General features: G+C 46.5%; 1 protein-coding gene across 1 annotated transcript; it reads right to left on the bottom strand.

Annotated features, from left to right (window-relative positions):
• Nucleotides 1–4,395: 4,395 nt before the first annotated feature.
• On the bottom strand, nucleotides 4,396–8,199 carry LOC123139930 (receptor-like protein EIX1). Its single transcript, XM_044559648.1, has one exon. It carries the CDS (start codon nucleotides 8,143–8,145, stop codon nucleotides 4,549–4,551), a length of 3,597 nt encoding a protein of 1,198 aa, XP_044415583.1. The 5' UTR covers nucleotides 8,146–8,199; the 3' UTR covers nucleotides 4,396–4,548.
• Between the last annotated feature and the right edge of the window lie 4,254 nt (nucleotides 8,200–12,453).

Raw genomic sequence — 12,453 nt, 5'->3', positions numbered from 1 at the left:
TTTCCTGTAACCACCAAAGATGCAGGCGTGGTCACACTCAAAGGGCTCCAGAGTCACCTCCTTGGAGAGCTTGGACTGGTCGGCCTTGAGCTTCTCCACTTCGCTGGCAAACACAGCCTCGGCGGGCATGGTCGAGTCGATACAGTTTGCCTCACCAAAATAAAGAAACATCAGCTCAAATGGAAGCTTCAGATTTGCATGAATAAGTCAACTAGCACTGATACTGAACAGAGCTTCCTTCTTCTTGCCTTCAGAGATATCTTACAAACAAATATATTCTCAAATATATTAACGAACATGAGAATAGATAATACAAATGAATGGTCACTCTCTGGGAATAGATGATACAAAAGCAAACCGAACAACATGAAAAAGGCACAAGGTAGTTATATGGCTGTATTTTTTTCATCAGCTTAAACAATCGAGCAAAACATATATATATGTATATATATATATATATATATATATATATATATATATATATATATATATATATAGACACACACACACACTTCATTTGTTAAAGTACAGGCATAAAAATACTAATACGGTACAGTACAAACATCCAGCCAAGGCTCATTTAGAGCTACAAATAGAGATATGGTGCAAACATACAAATATCAATACAATACAGTACAGGAGTCCAGCCAAGGCTAATTTAGAGATACAAATATTGATATGGTGCAAGCATACAAATAATATTTAGATACAAACAACTTGCTTGCCGCAGAGTTGGGCCCTTCATGGTGCACCGTCTTGAGTTTTCTCCACCACATGTGCCCACCTTATAGCCGCTTGCACATAAACCATGTCATATATCATATCAATAAATTGGAAGAAGGCATCCTCCTTGTAAGTTCTTGGTGAATAATTAATAAAATGGCTGCATGTGTCATCCTCCTTTTCAAAAAAAAAGGAACAAAGACAAACAGTGTACTTCCAGGCAAATATAATGAACAACAGGATCTGATTTTCCTTTTAAGCACAACTTATAGGGTGCAAGCATATCCAACCATCCTTTCTCGTGTTTGCTGTGAGAAAGCTCGACATTGCCAGGATCCAATATTTTTGTTCCTTTTTCAAGAAGTCAAAATTTCCCTTTGTCCAGAAAAGTACATGTATATAACTAAAGAAAGCAATGGTGGTTTTCCTTTTGTCGGTGAAGTCTTTGTACTGTAGACTCATTTCTCGTTCTTTTACCTCTAAGTTCAAGGGTGTTTGGAAAGCTAATGTTCCTCTAAAAATTAGGATTTTTCCTTTGCAAGCTATTCGTGCGAAGCTCCCGGCAGCAGATCAACTTAGGAAACGTAATGCTCGGGCTGCCACCACTTGTTATCTTTGCTCTGGACCAGAAAACACTGATCATATCTTCTTTGTTGCGACTTTGCGGTGCTCATGTGGAGCTGCACGCGGTCGTGGTTGGGGTTTAACTGGGCTCTGTCTGTTTTCTCCCAAGTGCTTACGCTCATCAGTTCAATGTCTGTTCAGCTATGTCGTGTGTTCTGGTTTGGTTTTGCTGCTGTGAGTTAGGCTTTATGGACTAGTCGTAACAAGTTTACCATCGAACATGTTTTCCCTCGAAGCCGGCTGATGTGATCTTCAAATTTCTAACTCTTATGAGCAGTGGAGGCCTCTGGTTAGGGGCTGGGATGTCGATGCCACGGACCTGCTCATCTCTTGCGTTCGGGCTTCGATGACTTCTCTATCTCCAAGAATGCAGGCTCCTTCTTATTCTTAGTGGTGGTCAGATCGTAGTTTAGATGCTTCTTTTGGTACCTGGTTGTTGGCCTGCGTGCCACTCAAAACTGGTTATGTGCTCTGGTTGCTGTAGTTCGCCTTAAAACTTATTGCTGGTTGTATTCGGTGATGTGAACTCGTTAGTTTTATCTATAAAGTTGGGATCTAGCCTTTTCTCTAGAAAATATTTAGTACGTATAACTTCAGTGTATCAGCAATAGGTATTTTGGATGTGTTATACTGATGCCAGAAGCTAAGTTCTGTGATCAGACTTGGCATCACACACGCAACATGAATTTGTGACACTGGATGCAGTTAACAACCTTATTCAGTAAACAACCTGAATTTGTCGATTCAGAATCCCATTTTCTAGATGACGAGTGAAATCAGAGCATCTCTCTGCTGAGCTGATTCGAGGCTTTAGTGTTCGTTCGATCCATACACTTTGGGAGCACCTGGTGGTTCTTGATTTCTGTCCACTTGACATGTCAATGTGACCGAACCTTGCGCAGGCTGCTGATCCAGGGGGGTGCTTTGCTGAAACAGAGACCCTTATATATGTTAGAATATATAACCGTATTGGTTTTGTACAGATATACGGTTGTATATGTGTAGTCCTTGTATAGCTGTCCGTATATTGTATGATACGAACTCTACCTTGTAACCCATATATATAGATCAATACAAGGCACCACAACGTGTGGTTTCCCCAATCTTACATGGTATAGAGCCTAAAAACCTAACCCTAGCCTGTGCCGCCCTCCTCCTCCTTCCGCTGCCGCCGAAACCACCATCTCCCTTGCCGCCGCGCCCACACCGCCGCCTCCATGTCGCAACCCGACGCCGACGCGACGAACCAGGCGCTGGCCGCCGCCAAGGAGCGCGAGGCCGCCGAGGCCGCCAAAGCAAAGCTGCCTCTCGCGACCGCCGCCGATGGATCAGGGACAAGCGCGGGGTCCTTCTCTTTGACCTCGCTGCACGCCCAAGCCGTCGGTCTCCACTCCATCAAAGGCCACGTTCCCGTCGAGCTCGCGCTTGACACCGGCGTCCACCGGCAATGGCGCACCTTCTTCCGCGCCGCTTGTCGCAAGTACGCCCTCCTGGATCACCTCGACGTCGATGCTCCCGATGCGCCGAACCCGGAGTGGTCTCTCCTCGACGCCACCGTCGTCTCTTGGCTCTATGGGTCTGTCTTGCTCAGCATCCTCGACGCCGTCATGACGCCCGGCGACGATCCCCTCGCCGTCGATCTCTGGAACAACATCAATGGTCTCTTCAACGACCACAAGATCAATCGCCAACTCCACCTTACGGCCGAGCTTGGCGATGTCAAGATGGGAGAGATGAGTATGGCCGACTATCTCCAGAAGGTCAAGTCCCTCTCCGACGGGCTTGCAGATCTTGGCGCTCCCGTTGATGATGCCGAGATGGTGGTCCACTGCCTCAACGGCCTCTCCGAGCAATACGAGGCCGCCGCCGATCTCATCTCCCTCATGCCCGGTATGACCTTCGCGCAGTGTCGTTCGTTGCTTGCGCTCCAAGACATGAAGCGGAAAAACCGCCGCGCCCGCAACTCGGACACGGCCCTCTTCACCAACGCCGGCAACCCTAGCAACACCGGCAACGCTGGCAAGGCTCCTGGAAAAGGAAAGAAGAAGAAGAAGGCCACCGCTGGAGCCGCCAAGGAGACCCCGGCGCCCGCGACCCCGCAGGCTGCTACTCCTGCCTGGCCCTCACCGCAGCATCCCTGGAACGGCGCCATCCAGATGTGGCCCTATGGCCAAGGGGGGCTGCTCGGCCGCACGCCGCCCGGCTACGCTGCTCCCGGCTATGCGCCCCGGCACACACCTTCGCCGCATGCGTTCTACGCCCAGAACCCGTACGGCGTTGCTCCCTACGGCTACGGCTACGCCCCTGGACAGCTCTCCTACGACACTGCTCCATCATCACCGGCATCATCTTCGGCTTCATGGGTGCTGTAACACGAGTCAGTACTATCCGTAGACAGCTAGCAGCTGTAAACACGCATCTTGATTTTGCATGTAACAAAGCAGAAACTAGCACAGGCAGAGGATCATGCAAACATTCATGGTGGCTCCTTCCCAAAGTGCAAATATACTCCAAATTACATCTCTGGCATGAAATTAAGAGACTGTAGAATTACATAGCCACTTCTTTTCTTCTTCTTAACTTCACTTTTGCTTCTTGGGCATCGTGTAACCCCAACGACGCAGGCGTGGTCATGATCAAAGGGCTCCAGGGCCACCTGCTCCGAGGCATTTAACTGGACGGACTTGAGCTTCTCCACTTCGCTGGCAAACACACCCTCGGTGGGCATGGTCGAGTTGATTAAAAAATGTCTGCTCAAATGGCAGCTTCAGATTAGCATGAATAAATCTACAAGCACTGATGATGAACAAAGCTTTCTACCTCTTGCCTCTTGAATATATTACAAACAAGTATGTTCACATATTGACCAACTGGTGTCATTTTTTAGCTATGCCAATGAATTATTACTCTTAGGGAAAGTACAACGCAAACTGAAGAACCCGAAAAAGACAGAGTACCCATATGGGGCTGTATCTTTCTCCATGCAGTGCACAACGACGAGCGAACAATGGCTGACTTCAGCTTAAATAATTCACAGACATATGCACTTCATTTGTTACAGTACAAACATAAAAATACCAGTACATCAGTACAATACATACCTCCAGCCAAGGCCCCTTTAGGGTTACAAATAGAGATATGGTGCCAACATACAAATAGCATTTGGATACAAAAAATTCGCTTGTTGTGGAGTTGGGCACTTCATGGTGCACCGTCTTGAGTTTTCTCCATCATGTGAGCCCACCTTACACCAACTTGCACATAAACTATGTCGTACATCATATCAACAAACTGGAAGAAGGCAGCCCTCCATGTCCTCTTCATCAACATGGTGCAGAAAACTGTCCACAGACCCACCACAAATCCAATGCTCATGGAAAGATAAACAGATGGCATATGATCTATATCTTCGAGGCCACTTTCCTCTGCGTCATGTGTTGAGCAGTTCCTGCTAACAGGATCTCCACAAAGACCAGGGTTACCGATGTAGATATACATCTGGTTATCAAGAGCTTGCAGCTGTTGTCCGGATGGTATTGCACCGGACAGATTGTTGTACGACAAGTTCAAGTGGCTCAAATAAGTTAAAGCTGACAAACTTGGTGGTATTGCACCAGAAAATTCATTGAAGGACAGATCGAGTGAGTCCAACTGCCTTAAATCACCAATTTTGTTTGGGATTGCTCCTGTGAATTGATTGTTTGACAAGTTCAGATTGGTAAGCCCAATGAGCAAAGTTATCTCCTCTGGAATCTGTCCTTCCAAACTATTACTTGACAAATCAAGAACTACCAGTAACTGGTAAATTGCAAAGGTGTAGTCACGCTTTTGGTCCTTTGTGATTACTGGGATGCTCTCTTCATAAATGTAATCCCCTGTGTCCTGCGACACCACTGTCATCATTGCCTTGAGGTTTGATAAAGACCATGGCATGCTTCCTGTTATGTTGTTGTGTGCTATATCCAAATAATGAAGACCATTAAGGGAAGTGAGACTCTTAGGAATATGACCACTGAACATATTTGATCTCACTCTTAATATTTTCAACTGTGGCACTTTTTGGGGTAACCATTCTGGCAGTCCTCCAAATAACCTGTTGTAAGAAAGATCAAGGAACATTAATCCTGATGACCTTTGAAGAAATTTAGGGAATTCACCAGTGAGATCATTGTTATTCAAGGCTAAGCTCAGCATGTCAGAGCCAAATTGATCTGTAGAGTTTGGAGCAAGTTCCTTTTGGCACTGCATAATATCTCCTGTTAACTGGTTTCCTGATAGGTCCAACCTTTTCAGTTTAGTCAATTGGCATATAGACGACGGGATGGTGCCTATGAATTGATTGTTTGCAAGCAACAACTCTTCGAGTAGTGGAGCATTTAACTCTGATGGCAATGAACCAGATAAAGAGTTTGAAGATAGGTTCAGTCGTACTATATTTATAGGCAACTGTGGGACTTGACCTGTAATCTTATTGGATCCAAGATATATATGATCAGCTGACATGTGTTGTAGATCTGATGGTATTGACCCATGCAATTTGTTTCCTGATACTTGCAAGAAGGAAGCTCGGGAAAATGTAACCCAAAACCAATCAGGAATCACATCGTCAAGATTGGCATTACTGAGAACAAGGACATCAATGTCAGATTGCCATTTAAGCCACTCAGGAAATCTAGGGCCCAATTGACATGACCGGAATATTGCGTAACTCAACCTAAATGCAGGAACCCATTTTTGGTTGATAGCTAATCTCACAGAGTTGTACGACAAGTCCAGATACTTTAAATTTAATAGGCCTGTAAAATGTTCCCCCACGAGCACACTATTTAATTTATTATGGCTGAGGTCCAAATGCTTTAAATTATCTAAACTTGCTGACTGTTCCTTCAAGAGAAAATCACTAAAGTTATTACCGCTGAGGTCCAAAAGCTTTAAGTTGCCCAAACTTGCAAATTGTTCATTGGAGAGCACACCACTGAAGTTATTGCAGCTAAGGTACAAAATCTTTAAGTCGCCTAAACTTGCAAAATGTTCTTTCAATAGCACACCACTGAAGTTATTGTGGCTGAGGTCCAAAAACTCTAATTTCCCTAAATTTGCAAATTGTTCTTTCAACAGCACACCGCTGAAGTTATTGTGGCTGAGGTCCAAAAGCTCTAATTTTCCTAAATTTGCAAATTGTTCTTTCAAGAGCACACCGCTGAAGTTATTGTTCCCAAGGATCAGCCATTTCAAATTACTCGGTGCTCCAACTCCTACAGGTAGAGGGCCACTCAACATGTTTTCAGGTGCATGAAGAACACTGAGATTGGTCATGTTACCAATCCAACTGGGTAGATTCCCGGTCATATTTGCATCCTGCACCGAAAATTCTTGCAATGTATTCCATGAGCACTTTGGTAATCGCCTCATGAACTCCCCTATGCTCGAACCTATGTTGTTACCACTGAACCTCATTCTGGTCAAATTGCACAAATTTTCCAATTTTTCTGGTATCAAACCCACGAGCTGATTCGCACTTAAATCTATGACTTGAAGGGCCGTCATGTTTGCCAAATCACTAGGAATAGACCCTATCCAGTTGGAATAGGAGAGGTAAAGCTCCTTAAGGCTTTTGAGATTCCAAAACCATGCATGCTTGAGTGAAGTATAGAAGTTGTTACCAGACATATCAAGGACTTCGAGATGTGTGAGGTTGGAAAGTGATATACTAGCAGACATGGTGCTGTTGAGTCCACAACTGGACAAGCCAATCACTTTAAGAGAAGGAAGCATATTAACACTCTGAAACCAATCCCTCGCAGAACCAAGATCCACAGAACTCATGTCAAGATGGCTCAACGAAGAGAGACGTGACAACCATGCATGATCCACATTGGGATAAAAATTCCAACTCACATCAAGATATTGCAACTTTGAGAGATTGCCAAATTGGGAAGGTATTCTGAAGGTGTTATCAGACACATCTAGGACCTCAAGATGTGTGAGGTTGGAAATTGATATACTAGCAGATACAGTACCATTGAGTCCACACTCGGACAAGCGAAGCACTTTCAGAGAAGGAAGCATGTTAACCATTTGAAACCAATCCCTCGCAGAGCTAAGATCCACATAGCTCATGTCAAGATGACTCAACAAAGAGAGACGTGGCAACCATGCAAGATCCACTATGTAAGACCAATTCCCATAATAATCATAATTCCTACTGAGATCAAGATATTGCAACTTTGAGAGATTGCCAAGTTTAGAAGGTATTCTCCCACTGAATCGTGCTGACGAGAGGTTGAGATACCTTAGGTTCTTGAGAGAAGACAAGAAGACAGGGATGCTTGTGCCGTTGAAGTCATTCCAGCTCAGATCAAGATACCTCAGGTGTTGTAGAGTAGCCAAAGAAGAGCTCATCTTGCCTGCCGACAAGCTCAATGATCTGCTCCTGTTCGGGTAGTTGTACTTGTAGTTGTAGTAGCCGTACTCATACATATAGTAGCCCGTGGCGTACATGTAGTACATGGCGTACATGTCTACCATGTCGATGTTGCGGAGGTTGAGCTTGATGAGATGGCCAGTTCTGTTGCTGCAGCGGACTCCCTTCCATTGGCAACAATCCTCACCCTGCCATGACGAGAGACGGCCAGCAGGGTCCAGGAGGCTTGCCTTGAAGGACAGAAGCGCATCTCGCTCGCTGCTGATGCAGGTTCCAGACCCACTCGCTTGGCCATGGGAAGTGGATGCTGCTTGGAAGATCAATAGGCAAAGGAGCAGTGCAGTTCCTCGGATGAGGAGCGCAAGCTTAATCATATTGGTAGGGAGATGGAAGACGGAAATGAGAATGGACAGAGCAACTTCTCACAACCCACGTCTTGGGGTCTTGTCATGCATACTTTTCCTACGCTCAAGGTGTGGCTAGAATTTGTTGATTCGGACAGCCCACCATGCACAGCATGGCACAAGTTGGAGCTGTAATCTGTATCCAAGAAAGATTCGCTCAATGACACACATCTAGCAGCCCCTCCCTCTACCTTCAATGCACAAATTTTCATGCATAAATACAAAGACCACTCTGGACGAATCAAAAGGATAATTCTGGAAAAGAGAATCATCAGGATTTGTCACGCTGGCCAGTTATCGACCACTCTCACTGTTTGGTCTACAAGCAAAGCCAGTCCAGGTATGCATACACGCCCCTTTTCCAAAAAAAAAATGTTGTATGCATACTTCTCTAATACTGAAGTTTTTTTTTGCGGGGACTCTAATACTGAAGTTAACCATGCGAAAACTTATAACGATCTGGACAGTCAACCATGCAGTTGCAGAGCAATTGAACAAGCCAATAAGGAGCAGTGCAGATAGTGTGGACAGTGTTAGGATTAATTAACTTGTGCTGATTGTGTATAATAGCAGAGAGAAGCAGCGGATTCCCAGTCCACGTCATGGTCTTGCACTGCATGCATTCTTTTCTTCTAGTCAAGTTATGGCTGCAGAATGATTTGGACGATCGACCATGCCGGGCACGGCACGGTAGACAAGCACGTTCAGTAATTAGGATCTTGAAAGGTTGAGAGTTTTTTGTTTGACTGATGAGGAGGCACGTCATGGCATTTTCCTGCTTGCTGCTGGCGGATAATGATAACACAAGGAACATAGAACAAAATCTGATGAACACAACTCCGGCTCGGACTCTACTCTAATCCGGATTATAAATTTATAAGGACGCCGCTAACTGCCACACGTGTGGCATATACGACATGCGCCCACACACCGTGTGTGGTGTGAGTAGGAGGCAGCCCACACGGGTTGTGTGTGGGCAGACATTGGAATTGCCCACACGTGTGGGCGCGGCTACTTCGTGCCACACGCCCAACAAGTACTACTCTTCTCCATCTCGTGCGTGTGGCACGAAGCAAAAATGCCCACACGTCCTGACGTAGCTACGTTAGGTACCCCGCGGGATGGCGATTTAGTTGCCATCCTGGTTGGCAGATGTAGTTATTTGGGATGGCAAGTGTAGTTGTAAAAGCATGGCAACTCTATCTGTTTTGGTTAACTAGAGTTGCCATGTCTAATTTATGGTAGTTGCCGCGTGTAATCAAACCGTAGTTGCCGTGTGTGATTAACTACTTGCCATATATGGTAAAAACAGTAGTTTCCATGTGTGTTTACCTAGTTGCCACGTGTGGTCCAACCATAGTTGCCATGTATTGTTAATCACAGTTGCCATGTGTGTTTATCTGTTTGCCACGTACGAGCAACTACAGTTGCCGCGTAGCAAAGGATCACAGTTGCCATGTGTGTGTACCGAGTTGCCACGTTCGCGTAACTGCAGTTGCCGTGTAGCAAAGAATCACAGTTGCCGTGTGTGTACTGAGTTGCCACGTTCGCGTAACTGCAGTTGCCGGCCACAACATAGGAGTGTCATGTGGGCGAAAACCAGTTCCCCCACACGCGCATGACCTAGGTGGTGGCTGTGTGGGCAGAAACTAGTTCGCCCACACAGCGCAGCTGGCAAACAGCATGGTACGGGCGCGTGGGCAAACTTTCCAACGCCCACACACCAGCCCCGTCCTACGTGGCATAAAAAATCAACCTTTTCGTGACAAGATTCGTGCAAAAGGCACTGGACGACGATCCAGGCGTGTGGGCGAGTTAGGGAACGCCCACACGTGTGGGCGTTAGACTTTTCGATTTATAATAGTCTTGTGACGAACACCACTCCTGCTCGGAATCAACACGTACGGTTGTACAAGTACTTTCCTAAAAAACAAAACATGGTTGTAGTACTATTTCTACCAAGTCGATCGATCACCGCCGACCGACAGACTACTTTTCTTTGTTGCTCTCGTCCCTGGATCGCCGCTACGAGCTGATGTGCACCCCCGCCGGCCGGCCGGCTGCCCCGATGGACGGGACCGACGACGAGGGTAATGGCATCTGCTTCCCCTACGACGTGCTTCTCGAGATCCTTCGCCGCATCCCGCTTTGTGCGCGCCCTGAGTGTCGTCTGGTCTGCCGGGCGTGGCGCGCCATCTTGCCCCTAGGTACCTTCCCGGGAGTCTTCACCAGCAACTATGGGTGCCGCAACAACTCCTCCTTCTTCGCTCCAATCTCAAAGCAACCACACGACGGCGATGCCTACGTCGGGTTTCGATATCCCGTCTTTCGGCACGACTGGGCCTACCTGCTAGACCACTCCAACGGTCTCCTAATTCTTGAGAGCTACTGCACCGTTGATTACTTCGTGTGTAACCCGGCAACGGTACGATGTGCTCCTCTTCCATGCCCGTTGAGGGAGGAACGGTGGCCTAACCCCATTAGCATGTTCCTCGTCTTCGATCCGACCGTGTCGCCGCACCATGAGGTATTCCTCCTTCCAAAAGAGGAGATCCATCCAGACGGGAAGACGACCCGACCCCAGCTCCAAAAGGATAAGGTGTTTTCTCCAATGGTGTTCTCGTCACAGACTGGGCATTGGGTGAGTCGAGAATTTGTGACGGGGCGTTGCGCCCCTGGGCGCCTCTATGACAAGGTGACCGCCCCGCAACTCTTGAAAGTGCGAAGATGGAAGTCAGCTGTGTACTGGCGGGGTGCGCTCTACGTGCATTGTTGCAACAACGTCCTTATGGTCCTGCGCAACTCATATGGGGTGTACGACTTGGTCCAGCTACCTGGGAAAGCCTACAAGGACAAACAACATTGGCAGTTGGATGGGCCGCCCAAGAGATCTCTCTTAGCGAGCTACAAGAGCGGAATTCGTTATGTGGTGGTCAACAAGCATCAACAAATCCAGGTATGGATGCTGGAAGAATCGGCCGATGGCCTCCTAGGGTGGATGTTATCACATCAGGCCAACTTGGGTTTTTATGGTCATAAAATCAATAACTCGATTATAGAGCCGAGGGTGCCATGGGAGGCTATGGAAAGCAAAAAGGCAATAACGCACTTGTATGCGGAGGGTGGCCTGGGTGACACAACAGACGATGTTGATGACAACGATGACCATGAAGAAGAAAGCATGTATGAGAAGGATGGGCAGAGTGAAACGACTGATGATATTGATGACAACTATGACAATGAAGAAGAATGCATCTATGAGAAGGATGGGCGGAGTGAAACAGCTTATGATATCAATGACAACTATGACAGTGAAGAAGAAAGCATCTATAGGGAGGATGTCCAGGGCCAAACGACCAATGCCAATGATGATAACGACCTCAGTGAAAGAGATACACATCAAGATGAAGATGAAGAATCCGAAAGTGCTGATGGTTCTCAGTACTCTTGGAACTCAGCCGAGGACAACTTCATCGACCTGAATCAAAGTGATGCCCACCAAGAGGAACAAGGACATGCGCATTGGAGAATCATGGGACTGCATCCATACAAGGATGTGCTCCTTCTCTGCCACATATGGGGCCATGTTGTGGCATACCACCCTAACACCTCGAGAATGCAGTATTTGGGCACGAGGCTTGTTAGAGATGACACCCAACAAACTCGAGGCATCTATCGTGCGTTCCCTTACCGCCCATGCTATATCGATGTGCTCCTTACATCAAAAATGGTTACTCCTAATGGTTTTTCTCCCATGTATATGTTTTGCTAGACATAGAAATATACATAGCATTGCATCTATATTATGGTCCTTCAGTTATTTGCGATTCATCAGCCAGTAGCATGGAAATAGAGCCGGTCGACATTTGGCAGACTTGACTTGGACAAGAAAGGAAACATTGAGCTAAACATATATCTTTTTTGAGAAAAATAATGGCACAATATCGGACAGAAAGTACCCCTTGAAGGCACGGCATCATCATACTGTGTCGTTGTCCAACGTGGAACACATACAAGTTTACTTGACCGGCTGTGACGTGTATTCCACGGGGAAAAATAGTCAACGAGTAATGTGTACGCAGAATGTATATTTTTCCTCAAGGAAAAACAAAAGCTTTGCGTTTTTATAGACTAGTAGAAGAAGAAAAAAAATTGTACAAGCGCAGAATAGTGCAACGCCAGGATTGCAGCGCGACGCCGGTGTCCCTAAAAGTCAGGCACCGCTGGAAGAGGCAAATTTTAACATGCTCCCTCTTACACCCCCCTCCCTCCCTTTTT

Source organism: Triticum aestivum, chromosome 6B (assembly GCF_018294505.1).
Source record: "Triticum aestivum cultivar Chinese Spring chromosome 6B, IWGSC CS RefSeq v2.1, whole genome shotgun sequence".
Classification (NCBI taxonomy): Eukaryota; Viridiplantae; Streptophyta; class Magnoliopsida; order Poales; family Poaceae; genus Triticum; species Triticum aestivum.
Note: the sequence above shows the minus strand (reverse complement) of the source record. Positions and strands in the feature narration are given on the sequence as shown.

Bases quoted from the DNA above. Each gene is read 5' to 3' on its own strand.
- LOC123139930 (XM_044559648.1), bottom strand. From the start codon at position 8,145: ATGATTAAGCTTGCGCTCCTCATCCGAGGAACTGCACTGCTCCTTTGC.